Source organism: Orcinus orca, chromosome 7, assembly GCF_937001465.1.
Source record: "Orcinus orca chromosome 7, mOrcOrc1.1, whole genome shotgun sequence".
Taxonomy (NCBI): Eukaryota; Metazoa; Chordata; class Mammalia; order Artiodactyla; family Delphinidae; genus Orcinus; species Orcinus orca.
Genome location: NC_064565.1, coordinates 33,729,651 through 33,752,662, shown reverse-complemented (window position 1 = coordinate 33,752,662; position 23,012 = coordinate 33,729,651). Strand labels below are relative to the sequence as shown.

The following is a 23,012-nucleotide window of genomic DNA, read 5'->3' as shown; positions in this document are numbered from 1 at the left end:
TGTGCTTCAGATTCCTGAAGCCAATAGTGGTTAATTGTCCCAAACTGTCACTGATTTTCATGTGATGCTTTTCTTCCTCTATGTCTTTATTCTGATATAAAAGATTAATAATTACCATATTCTTTTAATCATTTGTGGTATCTATAATCTTAATGAAATTCTAAATATTATTTCTTCTGGAAATAATTACAACTTTCTAAAATTAATTGCTCTATACTTTCACTTGATAAAAAGTAATAATTTAAATGGGGTGTTACAACAAGAGAATGACATTTTTATCTTATTAAAATTTATTTTTACCCATAATTCCTTGTAAAGTAAAAGGATCTTAGAATCTCTTCTTTAACTCCTGACATTTTTCAGGTTATCCTGAATATTTTCATGATAAATAACATCAATGATATATGTTAATATAAGAGCCCATACTAATATAACTTTTACCATAACTAGATTAAAATTTTGAAAATCATTGTTAATTTAAATAAGAAAAGGAAAAAGAATTCTGTTTATTAAAATAGTATGTTAAAAAGATAAAGTCTTTTCCCCATATTATTTTCCAATGCTGGAAAGTGAACAACATGAAACCAGGTGACTGACTCCTCAAACATCAAGCAAAGATCTTGTAAAAATACTCAAAATAATTTGATTTGATTTTGTGGGTTCGTCCTGATTTAGGTTCTTGTAGTTGTTTTATTAATTTTGAGAGCAACAAAAACAAATGTTAATTGAGATTTCATTATGAATCAAACATTGTTCTAAACAATCAATCTACAAAAGAATCCTGTGATGTAGATATTATTATCATCCTCATTAAACAGATGAGAAAATTGAGGTTCCAAGATGCTGGATAAATAGTCAAAGATAGGGGAATTCTCTGGCAGTCCAGCGGTTAAGACTCTGCTTCGACTGTCAGGGGCGTGTGTTCCATCCCTGGTCGGGGAACTAAGATCCCACATGCCTCACGTTGGTGGCCAAAAAAATTAATTAAAAAAAAAAATTAGTTGAAGATAATACAGTTATTAGTCCTTGAAGCCCAAATACAGGTATAGACCATCATGACCAAGTATATTCACAAACACATGCAAAATCGCCTGGGCAGTCTTTTTTTTTTTTTTTTTTAATTCATCAAGGAGTCTAAAAAAACCCCAATATTCCTTAGATTACTTAAATACTACGCTTAAGGTTCTGACTTGGCAAAATGCCAGGCTAGATGACAGCCACATTTTTTTATACACAATGTTTTTCCTTCCTCAAAAAAAAAGTTTTTTGACTCTGTCCTTTCATAATCACTGTAGTCAGTTTCTTTTCTTCAAAATGCGTGGACCTAGGTATCTAATTTAATGAATCTGAGTATGTGTATCGATCATATATTACACCTTGAAGTCTTGACAGATGGAATGGGGGCTGTTTAAAGTCAAATAAAGAAATGATTATTTCAAAGAATATTTATTCAAACTCAAAATACATTTCTAAGAACCTAGGGGAAAATTAAATTCATTTTAAGACTCCACCACTTGGAATGCAGGAAAGGGAAAATCAAAATACAAAAGAAATGTAATATAAATGAAATCGTGGCATGAATTCTAAAGACAAATATTCTAAAGCTAATGCAGTAAAATTAAAAACCATTAAATTAGCTTATAAGTAGCTATTATCACAAGCTCATAAATCATATCTACAAATTGAATATGAACAATAACAATTAAGATGCAATCTCATCATACTAGGATAGAAATTTGAATCTTTTGCCATCAAAAATTAAAAATCAAGCAGTGAGTAAATTTACTTAAAATGAGGATGTTAACAGAATTTTGAGAGAAGGTGTTGGGAGAGATCCAATAAATAATAAAAAGTAAAGATTTTAATATGCTTTTTGTTCTTGAACATCATAAATTTCCTAAAAGGAGTTTCAAATAAGTATTATCAAATGGAAAGCATCACTTACAATAAAGGCATCTTTGAGCCATGATATTCAGATTCAGTAAGAGGAAGCCACTAGGGATCCAATCAATATGATTTTGGATGCTAAGAGTTATGAAATGAAATATCAAAATGCTCCTTGATCTCCTTAGCAAGACTTTAATGGCAGAATCTCCAGTATGAATCCCTAAATATTTCATGCACTGAATTAATTTAACTTATTCTGCAAACCCCTTACCTCTCCTCACCCCATACCTCACCAAAACTAAACAAAACAACTTATCCCGGTTTTCTTAGCTTATGTTAAAAGTGCAATTATTCATTGGAGCAAAATCCCACATATAAAGAAATAGATCACAATCTTTTCTAAGGAAGTACATTTGCATTAAAAACTGCTTTCATGATGTCCTTTAATTTGGCAATTTATCACCACACATTTAATAATTTAAGTCTGTGCTTAGGAATATAAACCTGACTGGGAGTAAGTTTCTTTTTTTTTTCTTTTCCTTTTCCTCTTCTTTTCCCTCTTCCTCTTTCCTTTCTTCTTCCCTCCCCTCCCCACCCCTCTTCTCTTATTTCTCTCTCTCTCTCTCTCCCTCTCTCTCTCTCTCTCTCTCTCTCTCTCTCTCTCTCTCGGGCACAACTTAGAACTAAATACAATTGTCTTACTGCTTTCATGGTTTCAGAAAATGTGTTGAATCAACAAAACTGTTATAGCATTACAAAAAAAAAGGAACATTTGGGGTACAGCATAATTGTTTATTTTTAAACAAAATCTGTAATAGCAATTGTGAATAAGTTTGTCTGTTATCTCATATCCTAATGTCCTCTATAACCGAACCTCAAGTGAAAGTATATTACTTAAAATCCTCATCAAATAATCAGGTTTCACAGAATCAAAAGTTCCACAAAGGTTGTTTTATTGAGGATGTAATGAGAAATTTATTCATTCAAATAGCTTTTATAGAGTCTTAATTTTCATAATAAAAAATTTGGTAGCTGAGCTTAGGAAATGTGAACATGGTACTCTTTCATACTTGAGAAAATGAAAAAGATGAGAAAGTTACAGTAAAGTTTGTTATAAATTTGTCTGAACTTACTGGGCATTACTGTATCCACCTATTACAAAAAAACAGAAGGGAAGAGGGTCATCAAACTCAATATAACCAATGATGCACAGATTTCCATTAAATTGGTTTTAATTTCTGAGTTATCCCTATCAGCAGTTTACCTTATTCGAAAGCTTCATGTTTATTACTGAAGAATCAGAGAGTTTGAAAACTGGAAGGGAATCTTAAAGATGCCCCGGCCTAACTATTTATTTTTCCCATAATCAAACCAATACCTGGAGAGGTGATGAGACTTGAATTTGCAGTCTTGTTCCATATAAGCAGTCAATGGCACCCCTTTGTTTTTAAGATAAAAATCAAAACTCCTTAACTTGAAACACAAGGACCTCGATGATCCTGCCTGGAACACCCCACCACTGCCTGTTCCCTTTCAGTCTGACTAAGAGTTAGGAGACTTTCTCCAACGTCTCTCTTCCTTTTCCCTGTCACACAGAATGATAAATCCCAAGAAAACAGGCTTATTCTTGTCTGTATCCCCAGGGTTTGCATACTGCTTTGCCTGTAGTAGATGCTCAAGAAATATTTTTTTAGTTGATAGTTGAAATAACTGTATGACATTTGAGTATTTTAGTATCATTTGGACAGACATCAGTCTGATTCTCCCCTCATTCTTGTCCCTCTAGCCAAACTTTTCTCTATGTCCTCTAATTTCCTAATAACTTTTAACTCTGTCCTGCTTTCTTTATCCCTCTTGCCATTACTATATTTTAGATAGTGAGTGGCTCACTTCTGTGTGATTGCAAACATCACTTAACTGACATCCACATTTCTGTTTCTGACCTCCTTCAGAGTGCTGCCACCTATCTTTTGTAATAAATCTAGAAGCCTACAACTTCTCATCACCTCCTTTGCTGCTCCCCTGCTTTGAATTGTTGTCACCTCTTGTCTGCATTCCTTAATGGCTCCCCAGCAGGTCTCCCAAAGTCTCCCAAAGTAAGGTCTCCCTTACCCTCCTACAACCTATTCCCAAGAAAGCCACCAGAATTATCATTTTAAATTTGCTGTCATGTCACTTTTCAGCAAAATGGGCAATGTATCCCAAGTCTTTACATTGCCTTATAAGGGCCTGCATTTTCTGGACCACTTTGTCTCACTCATCTCCAGCTTATTCATTCTATTCCAGCCATGCTGGCTTTCTCAACACACTCTTGTCTTTGAGCTTTTGATAAAATACTCCCACTGCCTGGAGCCCTCTTCACCAAATAATTATTTGGTCCAGTCTCCACCTCATTCACCTCTTCATCCACATTATATTTTCCCAATGGTGAGCTTTCCTGAATGCCTTTTTAATACTGTGCAATGCCAAGGATTCCACAGAGTATTCTTTTTCTTTTTTTCTTTTGTCTGCATTGGGTCTTCATTTCCGTGCATGGGCTTTCTCTAGTTGCATTGAGCGGGGGCTACTCTTTGTTGTGGTACACGGGCTTCTCTTCGCGGTGGCCTCTCCTGTTGTGGAGCACGGGCTCTAGGCATGCGGGCTTCAGTAGTTGTGGCACGTGGGCTCAGTAGTTGTGGCTTGCGGGCTCTAGCGCGCAGGCTCAGTAGTTATGGCTCATGGACTCAGTTGCTGTGCGGCATGTGGGATCTTCCCGGACCAGGGCAAAAACCCGTGTCCCCTGCATTGGCAGGCAGATTCTTAATGACTGTGCCACCAGAGAAGCCCCACAGAGTATTCTTATACCTCCTTTTAATGTCCTGTTTTTCCAATTGTCTATAGGACTTATCAACTTCAAACATATCATACAATTTGCTCTTTATTATGTGTATAATCTATCTTTCTTTACTGGAATGTAAGCTCTATAAGGGGAGGAATCTTTGCTTTATTTGTCCATATATCCCAGACACTTAAAAAAAATGCCTGGAATATAGTAGATGCTCCATAAATATTTCTTTAATGAATGTAAATGTGGTACAAGGACATTATGCAGCTGTGCCTTAAAAGATTATAAGTCAAAATTCTTCCACAATGTTCAGTGACAATATTAACTTCTTTTCATGAACAATTGTATACTTTTTTCCTCTTTCTTTTTGGTTAGTCCAAGCTCTATTCATCTATAATCAGCCAAGGTGTTTCTTCAAGCCTCCACTGACAGTCTTTTCTAAGCAAGCCATCCAATAGGATGACCAAATGCAAACAAGGGTGACTTTGAGCATACTAAAACACTGCCTTCAGGGAAGTAAGATCAGTTGGGTGGAATATGGGCAGGTTGCGTGGGTACATAAGTATCCCAGAAAGTCTTTAGGCCATTTCTCACAATGAGGCATTAATATTGCTAAACTACCATGCAGAGTGAGAAGAAAGGCTTGGGAAACAGGAACACAATTGCTAAAGTTCAAGTAGATATTGAAATTCAAAAATAACAGTAGTTCAGGCACATATAGGAAAGGTGGAGCTACAGCATAGGAATAAGGATCAGAGAAAACAGATATAAACTATAACAAAAGGCAAAAAAACAAAAGCTCAACTAAAAATGAGAGAAGGAGCAAGGAAAACCTAAATCCAGGCAGTTGGGGAACAGCATATTTGAAGGAAAAGTAAACTTACGGCTAAGTGATAGAAGCAGATTCAAAGGTGCTAGTGACAACAAAAATCTTGACAAAACAGGATGTTTCAGCCCGTGAATTGTGCATTCATCCCTTGATGTCAGCAACTAGTCCCTAAGCATGACCATTATAAGGCTCAATATGGCCATGACATTAGACAGGTAAAATATTACCAACTCACTCTTAGTAAAGATCTTTATCAGTTCCTATTTTCTAAAAAAATTCATCTATTCACAATTGCTCTGCTCTGTTCTAAGTCAGCTGATTTAACACTGCTTTGGAAAGGAGTTGTGGATGTATGGGGGTTCAATTCCTTTTCCTCCACTCATTTGCCCAATCATAATGTAAATATCATTAAGATAGAGTGCTTTACTTGGTTCTGTTACATATTCAATTACATCTTCAAATCTTCCTCAAAAGGAGGCTTGTTAAAATATGTTCAGTGAGCTAACAGTATGATAAGCATAGTTATAAGAAAGTACTTCCTGTTATTGTAAGTTTTGGTTAATGAAAATTGTTTCCTGAAGATTCAGAATAATATGCTGTCCTTACAAGAGCTAAATCAATATTTTCTTGGTGTGAAAGCTTCATTAAGAAAAAATTTCTGCATATGATTCATTGAAATGTATTATTACTATAAAATATTGGTTTATAATCTGTGGTAACATTGATGCTAAAAGCACAAAACACATCAAGAAGATGTCTGAATTTAGGACTTTAGAAAGAACTATTTGCAATGTTGATTAAAATACTCATGAAGGACTTTTGAAGTTGTATATAGCTGGTTTTCATGGATATATTTGGTCTTTGTAGAAGCATATGGAAATGCATATTTAATTTGACAGTATTTTGCAAATCATACCCACTTCAGAATACCTTGCAAAGTAGAAATGCTTCCATATGCTAGAAGATGGTTTGTCTGTTATGCTGAGAGTAAAGAAAGAGCCATATATCCAACAACAAAATTTTAAAAATATTTTCTTGGGCGTTGTGGATTATGAAAGTAAAGGAAAATTCAAAGGACAATGTCCTTGTACTTAAACATTTAGAATTAATTTAGTCAATTTTTCAAACAATCACATTGGACATACTAAGATGAATTCTCACAAGGATCACAGGCCCCCTTTAAAAAAAAAAAAAAAGAATCAAATGGGCATTTTCTGCCTAGGTTTCCATGCCTGTGCCAAATCTTCTGAGACTCTGACCACATCTGATTGGAGCAAGGATTTATAAGAGAATGAAGGCAAGCTATCTCTACAGGACGTTACCATGATGGGGACAAACCTCCATCCTAGAGAAAATGATAACTCCCACTCAATCAAACCCTCTCCTCTGGGGTAGAGTTAAAAACAAGTGACCAAAGAGAAAATGGATCATAGGAATTCAGACCTCTCTTCTGAGTAATGCATTCCAAGTATTCCTGTGACCTGTGAAGTTGGCACAGCTCAGTCTTGGAAGCACCAGGACCCAGTGGGTCTGTGTGTGATGAGCAGTTTCCCAAGCTGCCCCGCACAACAGTATCATTGCACCGTGGCTGTTTTGACAGTCATAAAAAGTCAGATGGATACATGTGTTTTCTCAACAAGAACAAATAAAAGTTTAGCAGTAGCTCTCCATAGTTTATATTAAAAACCCTTGCAGATTCTGAAGGTTACTTTAGGGACAAAACTTGAAGTAATTAAAACAAGAGCAGAAGTTCTTTGACAAGTTTTACTTTTTGTGTTTAAAAGGTTCACTGACCTCATATATCTCCAGGGACACAAGTCTGCAATTTTCAAAGAGGAAATAAATTTTGAGGTTTCAAAGGACTTCAGTTTTCTCAAATTAATCTTTATGTCATCATTATCTGAGAATAGTGATTTGCGAGCAACAATGGCTTTAATGTATCTTTTTATACTGATGATTACTATTTTGGTTTTAAGAGCCAGGATTCCTTTATCTCTTAAATTGAGAAAATCAGATTATTTACTGAAATTATTTTTAACTGTGATCATGCCTCTGTGCATAAACGTTATTTTTATGATCCCAGCTTAAATTCACACAGGAAAATTGTCTAGATGATTATGCACAGTAAAAAAGTGTCAAGCCAAGAAGATGAGGGATCCTTTTAGAGTTATTGATCTAAAATGGTTTGTGAATGAAGACAGGTATAGGTTATATGCCATGAATCCATAAATGAGTTTTCTTCAATCAAATTGTCTTCTTTTGGATCCCTTACAATGAGGCTTTGGGGACTAGGATTTGCAATAGGTGTAACCCACTCGTGAGCATGGCTCTGGAACTAAGTGTATGAAGCATACTTGATTTTACCACTGTTTATAATTTCTAAAATATTGTAGAATAGAGATAAAGAGCAATTTTATGATAATCGGCAGACTTTTAAATGTTAAGTCAATAACTCAGATTCCATAAAAATTCTACTAAAGAGTATAAAAAGATAAAGATCACCTGACATATCCCTTAAAGAAATGTCATTTAAGTAACTCTTCTTTATACTTCCTTAAATTTATGAAACTAATCAAGTGAAATCTCCCTCATAGGCAACAATTTCAACTTTCAAAGTAACAGAGAGAAAATTTACTCAGTTAACATAGCATTCCATTTTGCAGAGGAATTGTATCTGTAAGTTGGTGGTGAACCAACTTCTTCAAGCTTTTCCAAAGCAGCTCTGAGTTAAAGTTATCTATTCCTTCACTGTTCTATGGCAATATCTGAAAATTCACCCAGCAATTATTAAGAAATTGCCTTGTGGCACATATTCTATCCCTGTGTTACCTGTTATTTAAATTGTTTATTCAGCTATTGAAATGGCATCTCTCCAAATAGATTGTATGATTTAAAAATCATATGAAATATCCTATATTTATTTCTATCTATTAAAGTTTCTTGTACAAAAATCTATGTTGTTTATATTTGCTCATGCCTCCTCAATTGACTCAGGAACATTCTCTTTACTTGGTAAAGCAGTGAGCACCTTAGAAAGGATACTCGTTTTGGAGTAGGATAAAATGGAAGGTTCATCATGTTTAATTCCTAAGATTGGAAAGATGTATGAATATATTGGAAGTCCTCATTATTTGATTACAAATGGAATACTGGGAAAAGGCCATTTAAAATACATCTATTTTAAAACAGTAAACCATACTTTTTGAAGTAAATAATGGAGGAAAAAAGAATAAAAGATTTGATTGAGATGCTCTTGAAAATAAAATTTTAAATTGTAAAATAAATATAATTTGACAAAACTTACATTAAAATTATAATATGCTAATTATTAAAAAGAATAATAAATTGTGAGGTTTTTGTGTGTATTTTAACAAATGTGATAGCAAACTACAATCTTTTTTGTATTACATTTAACTTTTTTAGCATGAGCATAAAGATGATCATTTCCACAAAATTTTTGAAGCATTCATCATTTCCTTTTAATCCCTGATATTCTAGTCATTTGCTTTTGAAGTACCGTGTCTAATTTCGTCTACTTCATCTGTTAATGGTTCTGACTCTGACATATTCTCATTGTCCATGATTATGTGATTCAGCAGTTCTTCAGTATCACTTGCATCATGAAATCCTGAATCTTTTGCAAAATGTTACTTTACAATTCATTTGCGTTAAGTTTTTATTGTGTTATGCTTATAACATTCTATAATCAGCAAGAGTCTAAACTTTTTTATGATAACATAGAGATAAATGCTAATACTAATTGGGAAAGGGTGTTTAGAAAAGGCTAATTTTATAAATGGGTAGTTCATTAGTGAAAATTTCCTACTATGACAGTTTTTGCTTCCCTACATTGTCATATATCTTGGGGACTGGAATAATGCTTTGGTAATCAGGAACTCTTGCAATTTGCAATCAGATGAAAGTAAGGGCTAGAAAGTAAGCAAGTGGTAAAGCTGGAAATGCAAATTGGTGTCTTCTACAAATGTCTGTTGTTGACATAATGACTGTGGATGAGAAACTCCTGGGCAAGAGGACCAATGGTTGAGGCATTGAGAGAATCAATGAAAAAGTGAAAGAGAAAACCTTATAAAATATAGAAGAATAATCACATACATTGGAGCAGAAGCAAGGGAAAGTAGTACACTAGAAGATTAGGGCTGTGGGAGGTACACATTAAGGACAAAGGGGATGGCCAAGTACATTTAATATGGCTGTCTGATAGGACAGGAAGTTGTGGCTGAGAAGTCATCCATGTTAATTCATACTGAACATCTAACTCCAGAAACATGCTAAATGGGTAGAACAGATGCCCTGGGAGGTCTAGGTCATAGATCAACTAGGAATTCTGTGAAAACTCTCACTGAGAAATCTATTGATACTGGCCTGTTCCATTTGAAAGCATTTGGAGTCTTGTGAATTCACACACCTACACTTCCTTGTTCTCTCAGCGTTTAACAACAAGACCTTATGCAGGTAGTAGACAAGGATGTGATAAGTAGTAAGTCAGAAAGAATCACAGAAACCAAAACAAGGTTTAAATTATAGATGAGTTTTGGGCTATGGTATTCTCCAGTATCGCCTGGAGAAGTATGTAGAATCAAATATTTCAAGTCAGCACTCCCCAGAACAAATGTGCATTAGATGCTCTCTCCATATAACATTAATTGTACAGTTGGGTCAAGCATGGTACATGCTTATAATTTTTTAAGTCTTTTTTTCTAAATTTTCTTGATGCTTATTATTATCCTTTCTTAGACTTCCCTATATTGTTTTATAGGAAACAATGTTGTTTTCTTTTATTGTTCCTCTTTTTTTAAGTTCCCTAATAATAATAATAACCTACATTTCTGAGTTCTAAAATATGCCTTAACCATGCACTGATGTCAGCCAGCCTCTTCTATTGGTTCTTTTTAACCTGCAAATGACTTATTATAATAAAGGAGATGACTCAAGTTCTCAATAAAGCTTTGAAAATGTTATCTCTACTTAAAGTCTTCAATCAAATACTTCTAGCTGTTTATGGAAATGTGTTGGCATGATTTGAAATTCTGGCATTTAAAAAAAATTATCAGTTGGCCCCATTCTTGGCCACTCAGAAAACTTTAAAAAAAAAAATTGTAGGAGAAACTAGCATTTCAAGAGATATATGAGACCATTTGGAGGTTTTTTATGCCAGCATGGAAAGTGAGGAACAGCAGTTTTCTTGTATGTGTTATTTCATTGGACAGGGTAAAAAAGTAAGCCATAGAAGGAATCTTAATAGCTCACATAATCCACTCCTGTTTTCATGCTAGAGTCTCTCTAAAAAAAAAGAAGAGGTGGGTGGTGGTGTCTTGAATTTCAGTCTATAGGTTCTCACAGAAGAATCTTTTTATGGTCCTCAGATATGCTTGAATCCCCTAAAACCAAAAGGTTAAATATTGATCTGAAGTCTATCAGAAAGGTCAACACTTATAAAGTTAAAAAGAAAAATTCAAGATTTTGAAGTATATTTTTTAAAGTGATACATTTCTGATTGTCAAATTCTTATAATTAAAATATTTTCCTTCATATTTCAGAGCAATAATTAACTGTGTAGACTAAATTGAAGTCAGCCTTGAAGGAAGAAGACACAGATAACATTTACTCACAACCAGTTCTAACTTTGTATAATTCTTAGCTACAGACAAGGTTTAGAATATGACACTGGAATGAGAAAAAGTGATGATAAACTAGGAAAAGGTCAAATTCTAGTTGAGAATGATAGCTTGAGTTACAATGCTTAATGCAGTGGACTGACTCTGGCCTCTACTCATTCTTTTTATTGGCAAAGGTCCTTGGAAAAAGTCTTAGGTCATCATCAGGTTTGAACAATGGCCAAAATGCCTATTTAAACAAAAGAAGGAAGTGAAATTTCTTGGTACAGATATAATTTACCAGTTGCTAATGGGAACATCATATGAAAGATACTTTGAAATTATATAATGAATATTAAACTTTTAGAATGCAGGATTACATGTTCCGGGATCCACTCACTATAGCAGGTAGGCCAACCGCCAACCACTCCCATAATGCCCTTCTTCTCAGCCTTGATAGACATTTATGCGTTATGTTGAACCATGCACCTAGAATGCCCCTCACTAACTTCCACCTTCGTCCTGTCCTGCCTCTTTATGGAAGGCTTTGACTACACAATCATTGCACTATAAATATGGGGTCAAATGATATAAAATAAAAAATGATTTAAATATATATACTTAAAAAATACTTGATAAAAGGATGAATGGACCAGGAAAAGTTATATGTACTCTTTATTTGAAATAATGTGTTTAGCCACTAGATGTCACCCTTTTTTAAGCGACAAAGTTTACTTGACAAAGTTTACAACATCAACAGCAGTTACGTTCCACTATAGGGTAGAAGTTGTTACCATCGGAATTAGTCCCTCTGATATCACATAAAAAGAAGCTTTAACAACAGACAAACGAAGAAACAACAAACAGGCTTTCCTGTAAGAAGGGCTACATGAGTCAGACTGAATTGAGTCGTCAGTCTCCAAAGCCAGATAGTTAAAATGCAACAATAGTTAATAACGTATAATTTTCAAAAGAGTTAAAAGCATGGCTCTCATACAAATATAAAATGAACACATATAAAGATCTCAATCAACTCATTAATTAGCAAGGGAGCCAATTAAGATGGTGAGGCCAGTACGAGAGAGAATTCAAGGAATAGAGACTTACAGGGTCAGTCTGAGCTTGGCAATAGGTACAAAACGGTTTAATGTCCCAAAGGTCACAAGCTGTAATCTTTAAGGCTATGTTTCCTGCTTGAGAGAAATGGTCTCTGCTAGGCAAAATTCTACAAGTTAACACGCAGCTTCACATTGAGGCAACAAAATACTTAGCCTACATGTATGGATCACCTGTCATGCTTCAGCGGCTATGCTAAGTGCTTTCCATGCATCATCCCATTTTAATCTCACAGTAATTGCCTATGAGGTGAATGCTGATGTTATCTTTATATAGAGGCTAGAACACTATGAAGTCAAGGACATTCTTCAGGTTATGGACCAGCAAGTGAGTGATCAGGCTGGAATGTAAATCTGGTCTGTCTGCATGGTCTTTCTCCTGGGAGCATAAACTTAACAATTGCTTACTGGGTCTAGAGGATGTTGGGATTCTACAAGATGAGGCACATGCGAACACACTACAACCCCTCCACCCTCTCCAGTTCCTCATCCATGAAAGGCAAATAACGGTGAAAGAAATCTGTAGTTCAATAGAGATGCTGTAAAATCAGTTAAACTGCTAATACTTGCATTCTCTAGAATTTGTGTAGATTACTTACCCTCGCTTCCCTTTGCTGATTCCTCTATTGCAATTTAAATAAGTGGAGAGTTGGAGATGCTCAAGGTAGTGAGTCTTCACGCAAAAGCAAGCAATACCTTATATACTGTCTATATGGAAAACACTTATGCTAGGTAAAATGTTATCAATGTGGTTTGCTAAAAATGAAAAAGAGACCTTTTAAAATATGTATCGTATTCCTATAATATAATATATGCTTTATATTCTTTTCAGAGAATTTGGGACAAGGGGAGAAATCTAATGTACTGACAATATACTCAAGGAAGATGTCTGCCTAACAAAATACTTGCCTAAAAAATGCTCTATTTAATTTTAAAATCTTGTGGAAATTTTAGACATAATTAAATGAGCTATAGAAAATCATCTTAAATTTGTAAGATTTATATGCACAGAATCTCAAAAATGTGAGGTGCTCCAAGCTTTATTACTAATTCACTTTCAATTCTTATAACGATTATACCACTCAACCAGTGACTGAGAAGATTCAGAAAACTAATCAAATGTTATTATATTACCTATTAGGAGTCTAGACAGTCTCCTCATCACCTACACTCTGATACAACTTTGAAAGGATTTTTTTTACAGGATATTATTTCTTTATCTCCATACCAGATTAAAAAAATAGAAACACTTAAGAGTTCCCCAGTCAAATAAAAATGTGTAAATTTGTTGGTGTATCACATTTGCATTTATACTTGCTCTAAAAAAATGGAGTGCTATATAAAAATTGAAAAGTATTTCTTTTTATGTAGTCAGTCTGTTGTTCAGTGTTCAGCTTCTTCAGTTTTCATGGATTATAAAATTTTTTAGGACAGAAGATACTCCTTACAAGACCATTTTATAAGTTTCCAGCTTTAAAGGTAGATGTAATTTTAATAATCACATACCACTTTGAAGCTCTATTAGGCACAGCTCTAGTTGCCTTTGATTTATTCATCAATGTGAGAAACCTGAAATTTTCTAAAGTCTAATTTTTGAAAAAAAGTTAAGTAGTCTCTTCGCATTAAACCATCTGCTCTGCATGATTACAGGGACTCATTTTTAGCCTTGAAGCTTCTCTTTTGTGATTAAATTTCTTGTTCAACCAAGAGAACTCTTTGGAAACCATCTATTTCCGATAAAGCATATCATTGTTCATAGAGTAGTAAAATAATTATAATCAGTCCAGATTCTTATTGGATAGCATCTTAAAGAGCTCATGTAAATTTAGCATATTATTAATGCAAGTTCATTTATTCATCACCAAAGAAGAATCTAAAGATAGTACTCACGCAGGTTTAATTGTATAGGCATGCTTTTCATGGACAAAGGCACCAGCAAGACCTCCTGCTCCTGCATTTAAATACTGGATTAAAAAAAAAAAAAATCACTGGATTGAGAATAAATTAAACTGTATGGGTTTACCTAAATATGTATGACAAAAGTAAACAATGTAATAATTTGACTTTTTTGTTATGAAACCAACTTTTGACAAGATCAGAATGTGTGACTATTTGAACTTTTATAATAAAACAGAATTTAGAGTTACCTTGTTTAAAGAAAAAAAAATGAAACATAGCATTATTAATCGAGAATAAATAGCTATTACTTTTTTAGCCAAATTTTGCCCCAACTAGTAGATAATAGTTCCAGTGACATTTATCTCATTTCAGAGCTCATTCATTTCAATTATTTTGTCACAAACTATTTAAATAATAATAAAAGATTATATTTTTAAAACACTTAAATTTAAATAAAATTGGTTTTATATCCATGCTCCCTGTCAATTAACTTGTCTTCAAATGTCAGTACAAAGTTGATTCCATAAGAATTATCTTTACTTATGTAGAAATTTCACAACATATCAACAAAAAACTCAGATCAATTTGAATTAAGTTCTAAGTGTGGAGCTTTTTTTCCAGAATCTCCTGACTTTTACAGAGCAGCCAGGGAATTGAAGGAATAGTATTCTATAGAGGATGGAAATAGCAAAATTTAATAACCTATACTATTCTATCATGTGCTCTACAGTTAACTAGAGTCAGAAAATACAGTAATGAAAGAAATGGAGGTAAGTAATTCAAATACTTAAAATTGGCCACTGATCCAGTTTTACATTTAGATTAACGTCAATATGGAATAAAAGAATAAAAATATATTAACTAGTTTGTTGATACCTTGTAGGAGCACCAGCAGGCAAAATCAACTCCCCACTCATGTAAGTGGAGTTCAACATTTCCAACTGCATGTGCCAGATCAAAGCCAACCACACAACCCTGTGGAAGAACATAATAAATTTTGAATTCACTTAATGATTTGAAGTAGTAAAGACAGTATACTTAAGAAAGCCTTTGACACACTGCTGTACCATAAATATAGTTCATCCTTTGGTACAGTGACCCACAAAGTGTGAGTCACAAAATCCTGGGCATTCCCAAGACCCTTTCAGGTCAAAACAATTTTCATACCATGAAGAAGACATTCTTTGCCTTCTTCACTGTGTTGACATTTGCAATGATAATGCAAAAGCAATGATGGGTGAAATTGCTGGCACCTCAGCACAAATCAAGGTAGTGGAAGCTTGTACTGTCATTGTGTGTCAAAGCCATTCAGTTACAGCATAAAAAAGTTAATTTCACTTATATATCTCCTTGATAAAAGTATAAAACTAATACATTTATATTAAATCTCAATATCTTAATTTTCCTATTTTTAAGATTTAATGTGGGAATTATGCATAAGACATTTGACCATATCCTGAAGTAGGATAGTTGTCTCAAAGTAATGCACTTATGCAATTATTTGAGTTGCAAGCTGAATTAGCCACTTTAGCTTACTGGAAAACCGTTTTTGCATGAAAGAGCAACTTATATACAAACAATAGTAGGTCATACTTAGGTATTTGACAGACATATTTTGGAAAATTAAAGAGTCTGTCAATTTAAGGAAAATAACTCACAGGATTTGTTGCCAAGGAAAAAAAGTAGTTACCAAGATAAAGTAGAATTTTGGAAAACTTGTATCCACTTTTATGAATATGATCATTTCCCAGTATTTAAAGATATTTCTGATGAGTTTAGAAGTAATATATAATTTTTAAAAGAACATATACTGAAATATGTAAATATCAATATTTGTAAAATATGCATAATGATGAACCAATATTTTCCAAATGACCAACGCTTATTGTTACATATCATGCATGGATAAAAGATCTATTCAAAATGAAAAATCAGCCAATGGATTGTAATGTAACAAAGCATAGAAAGATCAGTGATTTGGTTTCACATTTCATACCACAACTCCCAAGAAGTTCTCACTTGTCAAATTCTGGTGTAGTATCAAAGATTATTCACAATTAACTGAAAAAGCTATTAAACTACTTTTGCTTTTTCTAAATATATATCTGTACAAGGTCCAATTTCATTCCTGTGGTTCACAAAGGAAAAAAAAAATCAAGAGATTGAATGCAGAAGGTATATAAAACCAGTTGCCTGCTATGAAGCCAAACAGTAAAGATCTCTATCTATATAAAATATCTGCCAAAGATAAAACATTCCTTTTATTGTTTCTTTTAGAAACTACAGTTTTGTTTCCCTAACAATATATTATTTATGTCAATATGTAATGGATTTGCCACTTTTGTCCTAAAATAAATAAGTAAATGTATTTTAAAATTCTGTTTTAATTAGAAATACAGTAAATATAGATAGATAGATATAAACAATATTAAAACCTCTTTGAGGTGATCAGTGATTTTTAAGAATATAAAAGGTTTGCATTACTAAAAAGTTTGAGAACTGCTGCTTTAGTATATCCTGTTAACCTGAAGGAGTTAATAAAATTTTCAGTTTATCACTTAACCCCACATCATGTCATTTAATTTGATCAAGTCTCTGCATGCTGTAGTAAATTGCCTTAGTGGTTCCGATTCTACGTCCCTTCCTGTATCCATGTCCCTTGCCACGTAACTTTTCAGTTCCTTCACTGAGAACAGGGTGCAATTCTCCGCCACTGGGATCAGTCAGGTGACTTGTTTTGAGCAAAGGGACATCAGCACATATAATACAAAGAGAATGTCCTAATCACTTGAGTGATGAGGCTTGCTCTCTCTTGCTCTCTGCCACCTATATGAGAAGGACTTGCTTCGGCCAACCTACTGGCCCAGATGGAAGATGAAAAAATTGTGGATCAGAGTCATCCTCCCCTGGGCTCAGCCTGGATTCTACTCTCCCACATTCTCTTAGTTGGCCAGAGATGCATGAGTGACCTCAGCTGAGATTAGCAGGATCCCTGCAACTAAGTCCTGTCTAGATCAGTTGACACAAAGGTGACCCATAAAAATGATGCTGTTTTTGACTCTATACTGTGTTCTCCCTGTACATTGACTTGAGACCCTAACAGTCTCTTACTATCTGACTCTATTCTGTCTCAGTTAATGACATGAATTTTTTTAAAAAGCTGATAGTTAAATGGGGGTGATAGTTCACTTTGCAAACGTGTCTTACCTCTGAGTTCTTCTGTTGTTAGCTTACTAAGAGCAAACATAATAATTACATTCTTAAAACTTGTAGACTTCCTGCAACTTCGAAGAAACACATCTATGGATTGAAGTTTTTGAAGTAAATAATTGCAGAGGTACCAATTTTAGATTGTTCTAACACCTCTTAAGAATAAATAACCCCAAACTGCTATTACAGGTACTTTCCCCAGAACAGAGGGATGCAAACCATGACCTGTTCTTTTTTTTTTCTTTTTTTTTTTCATGACCTGTTCTTAATGAATAAAGTTGTACTTGAGCACAACAATCTCTTTTGTTTAGATATTGTCTATGGCTGCTTTTGCAAGCACAAATGAATCACTGCAACAGAGACCATATGAACGAAAAAGTCTGAAACATTTGCTATTTTGCCCATTACAGGAAAGATTTGCTGACCCCTGCCCTATAGCATTGGTTTCCATACAGAAACTCAATATATTGGGGAGTCAGTTAATTAGAAACCTTACTGTAATGTGGCCAGAACTAGAACATCATAAAAGAAAAAGTTCTTACAGGTATTTTGTTTCTAAAACACAAAAAATGAGCAATACATGTCGTAAAAATATGACAGATGCTTCATGCTAACACAAATTTTTGAAGCAATAGAAAAGAAATACAGTTAATCTCCATCAAGATTTAGAGGTCATCAAAACTGAGGTTTGCAGACTAGGTTCAATAGATATATATACAGAGACATACATATGTGTAATTAGTTTGTATTTTTAGATACACTTTTAATATTGAAATTAAATTTGGGGAAAAAAGTTCTGAATTTAAAATTCTCTTTTTTCTCACCAACACATCCAATTAAAGTGCTTTTTTTTAATGAAGAAATTTTTACAACTTAACTTCTCTTAGACAAGTTTTTACAACACAGCTTTTCTTAGAAAACTCAAGGAATAAAAAGGCAGCACTTTTATTTTATTATCAATTATTTATAAAGAATGGCACAATGAAGAAACCATGAAACTTCACCTACCATATCCTGTTATTAAAAGCTCTGTGGTCACATCTGTGGCACGATGTAAAATAATCACTTGTGGCTCCTACAGTATGTTTTAATGCATGTACAATTCTTTCCCCATGGGTGGCAGAGAACATAAATTATTAAAATGTGACTGTTTTTAGGAAATGACCGTAAGATACAAACTTGCATGAGATCATCACAAAGCGATTTTACAAAAGTTTCACTAGATGGCAGCATCTTAAAAATAAAGAAAAAACTAATAGTTCCCCAAAACCTCTGTATAGCCATGCAGTTAACATTTTCATTATTTTACGAATAAGAGTAGGTAAAACAATATGAATGTGTGAAAACAGACCTCACCCTTGAGTGCATACTTTATGTAATTTTAAAAATAGAAATCAAATATTTTTCAACAGATTTTTATTAAAATTACCCACAATTGCTCAGACTCTCATTGATACAAGGACAGCAGCGGTGTTCAGCCACCGTGTCACCTGGCTTTACAGTCAGTCCCCAAACTATGGCAGTAGTCTTCTAACCATTCACACTACTTCCAGCCTGCCTTCTTCCAATGAACTTTCTAAATCATACATTTGGTTATAAGACTTCCTGTGTCCCTTCAAAGATCTCCCCATTAACTTGAGAATGTAACTCATTTTCCTTGGTATGGCTTTTAAAGACCTTTATGATCTGGTTCTTTCCAGCTTTCCTGTCCCGGGTGCCCTACACCTACTTTCATTTATTCGCATAAACTGTTCTCTGTCTCTGGGGTATTCTTTCCCTCCTCATTTGCCTGGGTAGCTCAAATTTTGATCACAAGATAACTTCCATAGGAAGATACCGTTGCCAAACCCTCTTGCTCCTCTCATCTTACAGACCTGGTTGCATAAATCTCTTGTAGCAATTTACCAATCTTAAAGTGTCTTCTATTTTTATATAATATGAACTCAAATAATTCAATTGTTGAATAAATAAGTAAAAAAACAAAGTCATACAATTGTCAATAAATATTCTGTAAACTGAAGCTAAATGTTAAAATATTATTTGATATCCTTTATTTCTGTTTCAATTTTATTGCATAAACCATTTATTCAGGCTTGGCATATTTTAAAATGAAGTTTCTTGGACAGTCAAAAGTAGTTTAAAATATATTTAAAATCCCTTTCAATAAAACAAGGAATATCATGACTTTTTGTCTTTGCCATCTTTACTAGCACAATACTAAAAATTTTTCTAACCAGTGGAATAATACACAGGGTCTGTGCTGAGATTTCCAGGTAAAGAGCTAGATCATTGTCTCTCAAATTTAGTTTATTATTTGTTTATTAATTAAAATGAAATATGGAATAGTACAGTTTAATTTTATCCCTTGTAGCATTAAAGTCCTGATAACTTTATTGATTTATTCTATAACAGATTGGCTTTAGACAGATATTATTAGTTTGTTCTTTCTTCACCAAAAAAAAAAAAATCCTATAAATTATAAAGACCATCAATAAGTAGCAAATTTGGTGGGAAAAGGGTTAATTATATATTTGTAGCTATACACAGAACTGAAAGTCAGCTTGTATGCATTTGTATGTTCAAATAATTGTTAAAATAATAAAATACTTAAGATAGGTAAGTAGCCTTTGTCTTTGAGCCAGTTGAGTAAGCGCCCAGGCTACTTAGGAGGTACCTGCAAGAGATGCCTGTCACACAGCCTGTGGTCATTCATACATACCAGCTGGGTGCATGTCCAGACTTCAGTGGATGCCCTTGGCAGTGGCATTAGCATCATGGTGGGTAAATTACAGGGGCCTACAAGTCCCTTCAAGGCTAGTAATTGGATACTAGTAATAGGAGTGTGACTTCTCTCGTGGCTGTTTATGGGAACTACAGTTTCCACACCATACTAAAGAGATCTTTATGTATTCTAAATATCACTCCTGTTTTGATATAAAGTCACAGGAAACAACTGAAGAAGTACATTGCTATAAATGTGAACAATATTACCTTAAATAGAAAAACTGATGGGAAAATTTGAGGACAGTGAACAAAAATTTTTAAAAATGATAGGAGTGTGTGTGTATGTGTGTGTTGTTGTTCAACTCTACATAGATGATATGGACAAATGGTGGATTAATAACAACAGGTTGACTAGTTAGCTTTGATCCTGGGATTTCCCGAGGAAGCTCACAGTTAGGGAGGTGTTGACTTGTACTGGGGAGGGTGAAAATGAACAAGAAGCACATGAAAGGTGGTAGGGTTTCTTGCCATAGTCTTGAAGCACTAAACTTTGTAAAATTCATTCAAGTGCTGTGATTCAAAAAAATCCACAGATGCTAAGTTAAAAGAAAAAAAAGTAATACCTAGTAAAGATCTCTGTAAGAGGGGCCTCTACCATCTCTGTAAACATAGTATATCATTTCAGAGTGAATTTTTATTGTGAAAGTCTTTCCTTTCATCCTAAAATTTATTGTGGTCTTCACTTTTTTTTTTTTCTTTTCTCACTTTTTTTTTTTTTCTTTTCATCCAACTCTGGTTATAAGCAGGAACTATGCATTATTTCTTAATACTGTGTTTACTCTGCACTTAAAGTCAATATGTAATTTGTATTACAGTTTCCTTCCCCAAATTATTTAATACAGCTGTCTACTGTTTTTTGAAATACTATGTTAAGCCTTCACTTATTTATATCAATAGTTTGATGGGTGTAACTGTTCCTCACTATTAAAACATAAAGCAATACAAAATGAGAATGAACTTTCACAAGTTAAAAGGGACAAAACACAATCTTCCAAGTGGAACTGCAGGGAATATTTTAGAAGTAGCTTGGCAACTAGAACCAAAACTTAAAATTTTCTGTAAGGCAGAACCTGAATGCTACTCAAAGTTATTTTAGTCCTGAGGCTCTTATAGATAATATATGATACCAGAAAAACATAAGTAATCAGCATATGTACTGCAGGAGAAAAAAAATACACACAGTATTCCATCCAGGAAGCTAGTGACTTGATAATTCTAAATGTTCATATTAAGTTCAGCAGCAAACACGAACAGAAAGAGGAAAAATTGGGAGGGCAGACAAGATTCTACCCGAGACATATGATGAATTACTCCAAGGTTAAGGTCTAATAATTTCAAATGTATCTTCTATCAAAATATTATTTTAAAATGCAAGTGTACAGAGAAGGATGGTATCACAAATAACCCTTAGTCTACATGATAATTTGAGTAAGAAAGCTCCCGCATTGTCCTAGAGCTATTGATTGATGGTATTTATGCCAAAATGTGTATACAGCAGAGACAACAAGCCCTGATAAAGTGAACATTGTTCTGTGCTTCTCATGTGGGCTATTGCTAGGGATTTGGGGAGCCATGACTATAGTTCTCGGTTTCCAGAGAGCTTAATTTGGAAAAAGATAAGATATCGAATAAGAGAGAGTTTTGAATCAAGAAAGAGTCTTTCATGACAAAGGTTGTGCATAGATATCAGGGAATTAATTAAATTAAAAACGAGTACCTTTAACTTGAAATCAAAATGAAATCAGAATGAATGCTTTCACTCGGTGACTTAAAAACTCTTGTTTGGATTCAAGGGTAAGCTAAAAAGTGAAAGTAGAATCAATTCTGAAATATTCATTTATTTGTCAACCTGTGCAAATTAGACTAATACAGTATTAGGATTTTATTACCCACTTATATCAAGCCATACTTCCATATTTTCAGAAAGTATAGTAACTTATAGTTACCCAAAAGAAAATATGAAAGAAGTATCCTGTTGGAAAAGTAAAGTGACGGGGTGGAAATTTGGGAAGAAGATGATGGACACAGGAAAACTAAGGAGCTTGTCTTTGGATGGAAACCTTGGAGTCCTGAATGGGGTGGTAGAACTCTACTCAGGTGCTGAATGTGGCCAACCTGGTGCATTTTTGGAGACCTTTCTGGGCTCTATTTATGTCACAGGAAATGGAACCTGAATGTTTTTTGAAATTAATATATAACTCAAGGTGCCCTTTGTTTAAATTCCAGAAGTGTTTTAGCTGTGGAACTTACACAGCAGCCCACGTAGCCCATGGGGAACACTGGCAACCAGAGTCTGGAATACTAGCTATGTCCTAATAGCTATGTCCCCTAGTTCTGTGAACAGATGCCTGGAGGAAAATGATAGCTTCCAAACTTGAATGGGAAATTTTCCCCACACTATCTGACTTCCTCTTGAATTTGCAATATGTGGTTTTGACCCAATCGTAAGGTAAAATGAATTGGAGCATATATAACTCTGTTTTTTGTGGTATTAGACTGGATTGATTTTCTAAGACATTTTCATGGATTTGTTTTTACCCTTGTCGAGCATTAATACAGTCTAAAGCAGTTTTCTATATATATGTCTCTATGTCCCATATGATTCTTTAAAGGCAGACACAGTGGGGTTTTTCTTAATCTATTTTCTCTCTGTCTCCCTCGCTCTCTCTGTCTCTCTCTCTCTCTCCCCCTCTTAAATCCTGGAAACTGATATTAAGTGAGGGGTCAATATACCTGTGAAACAATGAAATTTCTTGAGAATACTCTGCAACTCAGCTACCATTAGAAGGTTCAGTGGACTTCCTGTTGAAATTCTCCCTATTGTCATGTAGATTAGCTTCCCAGTCATA

At 34.1% G+C, this 23,012-nt stretch overlaps 1 protein-coding gene and 1 long non-coding RNA gene across 3 annotated transcripts in view; both read right to left on the bottom strand.

Moving 5' to 3' along the window:
- The window catches only part of LOC125964940 (uncharacterized), a 253,154-nt gene that overhangs the window by 26,171 nt on the left and 203,971 nt on the right, over positions 1–23,012 (bottom strand). The gene's annotated exons all lie outside the window — the stretch shown is intronic.
- Positions 1–23,012, bottom strand: part of KYNU (kynureninase) — a 90,167-nt gene that overhangs the window by 18,305 nt on the left and 48,850 nt on the right. For both annotated transcript variants that reach the window (XM_004285432.3, XM_033416036.2), the window contains 2 exons: positions 15,046–15,144; positions 14,161–14,234 (listed from right to left, as the gene is read on the bottom strand). In XM_004285432.3, coding sequence (XP_004285480.1) covers positions 14,161–14,234; positions 15,046–15,144 — 173 coding nt within the window. The remainder of the gene's footprint in view (positions 1–14,160; positions 14,235–15,045; positions 15,145–23,012) is intronic.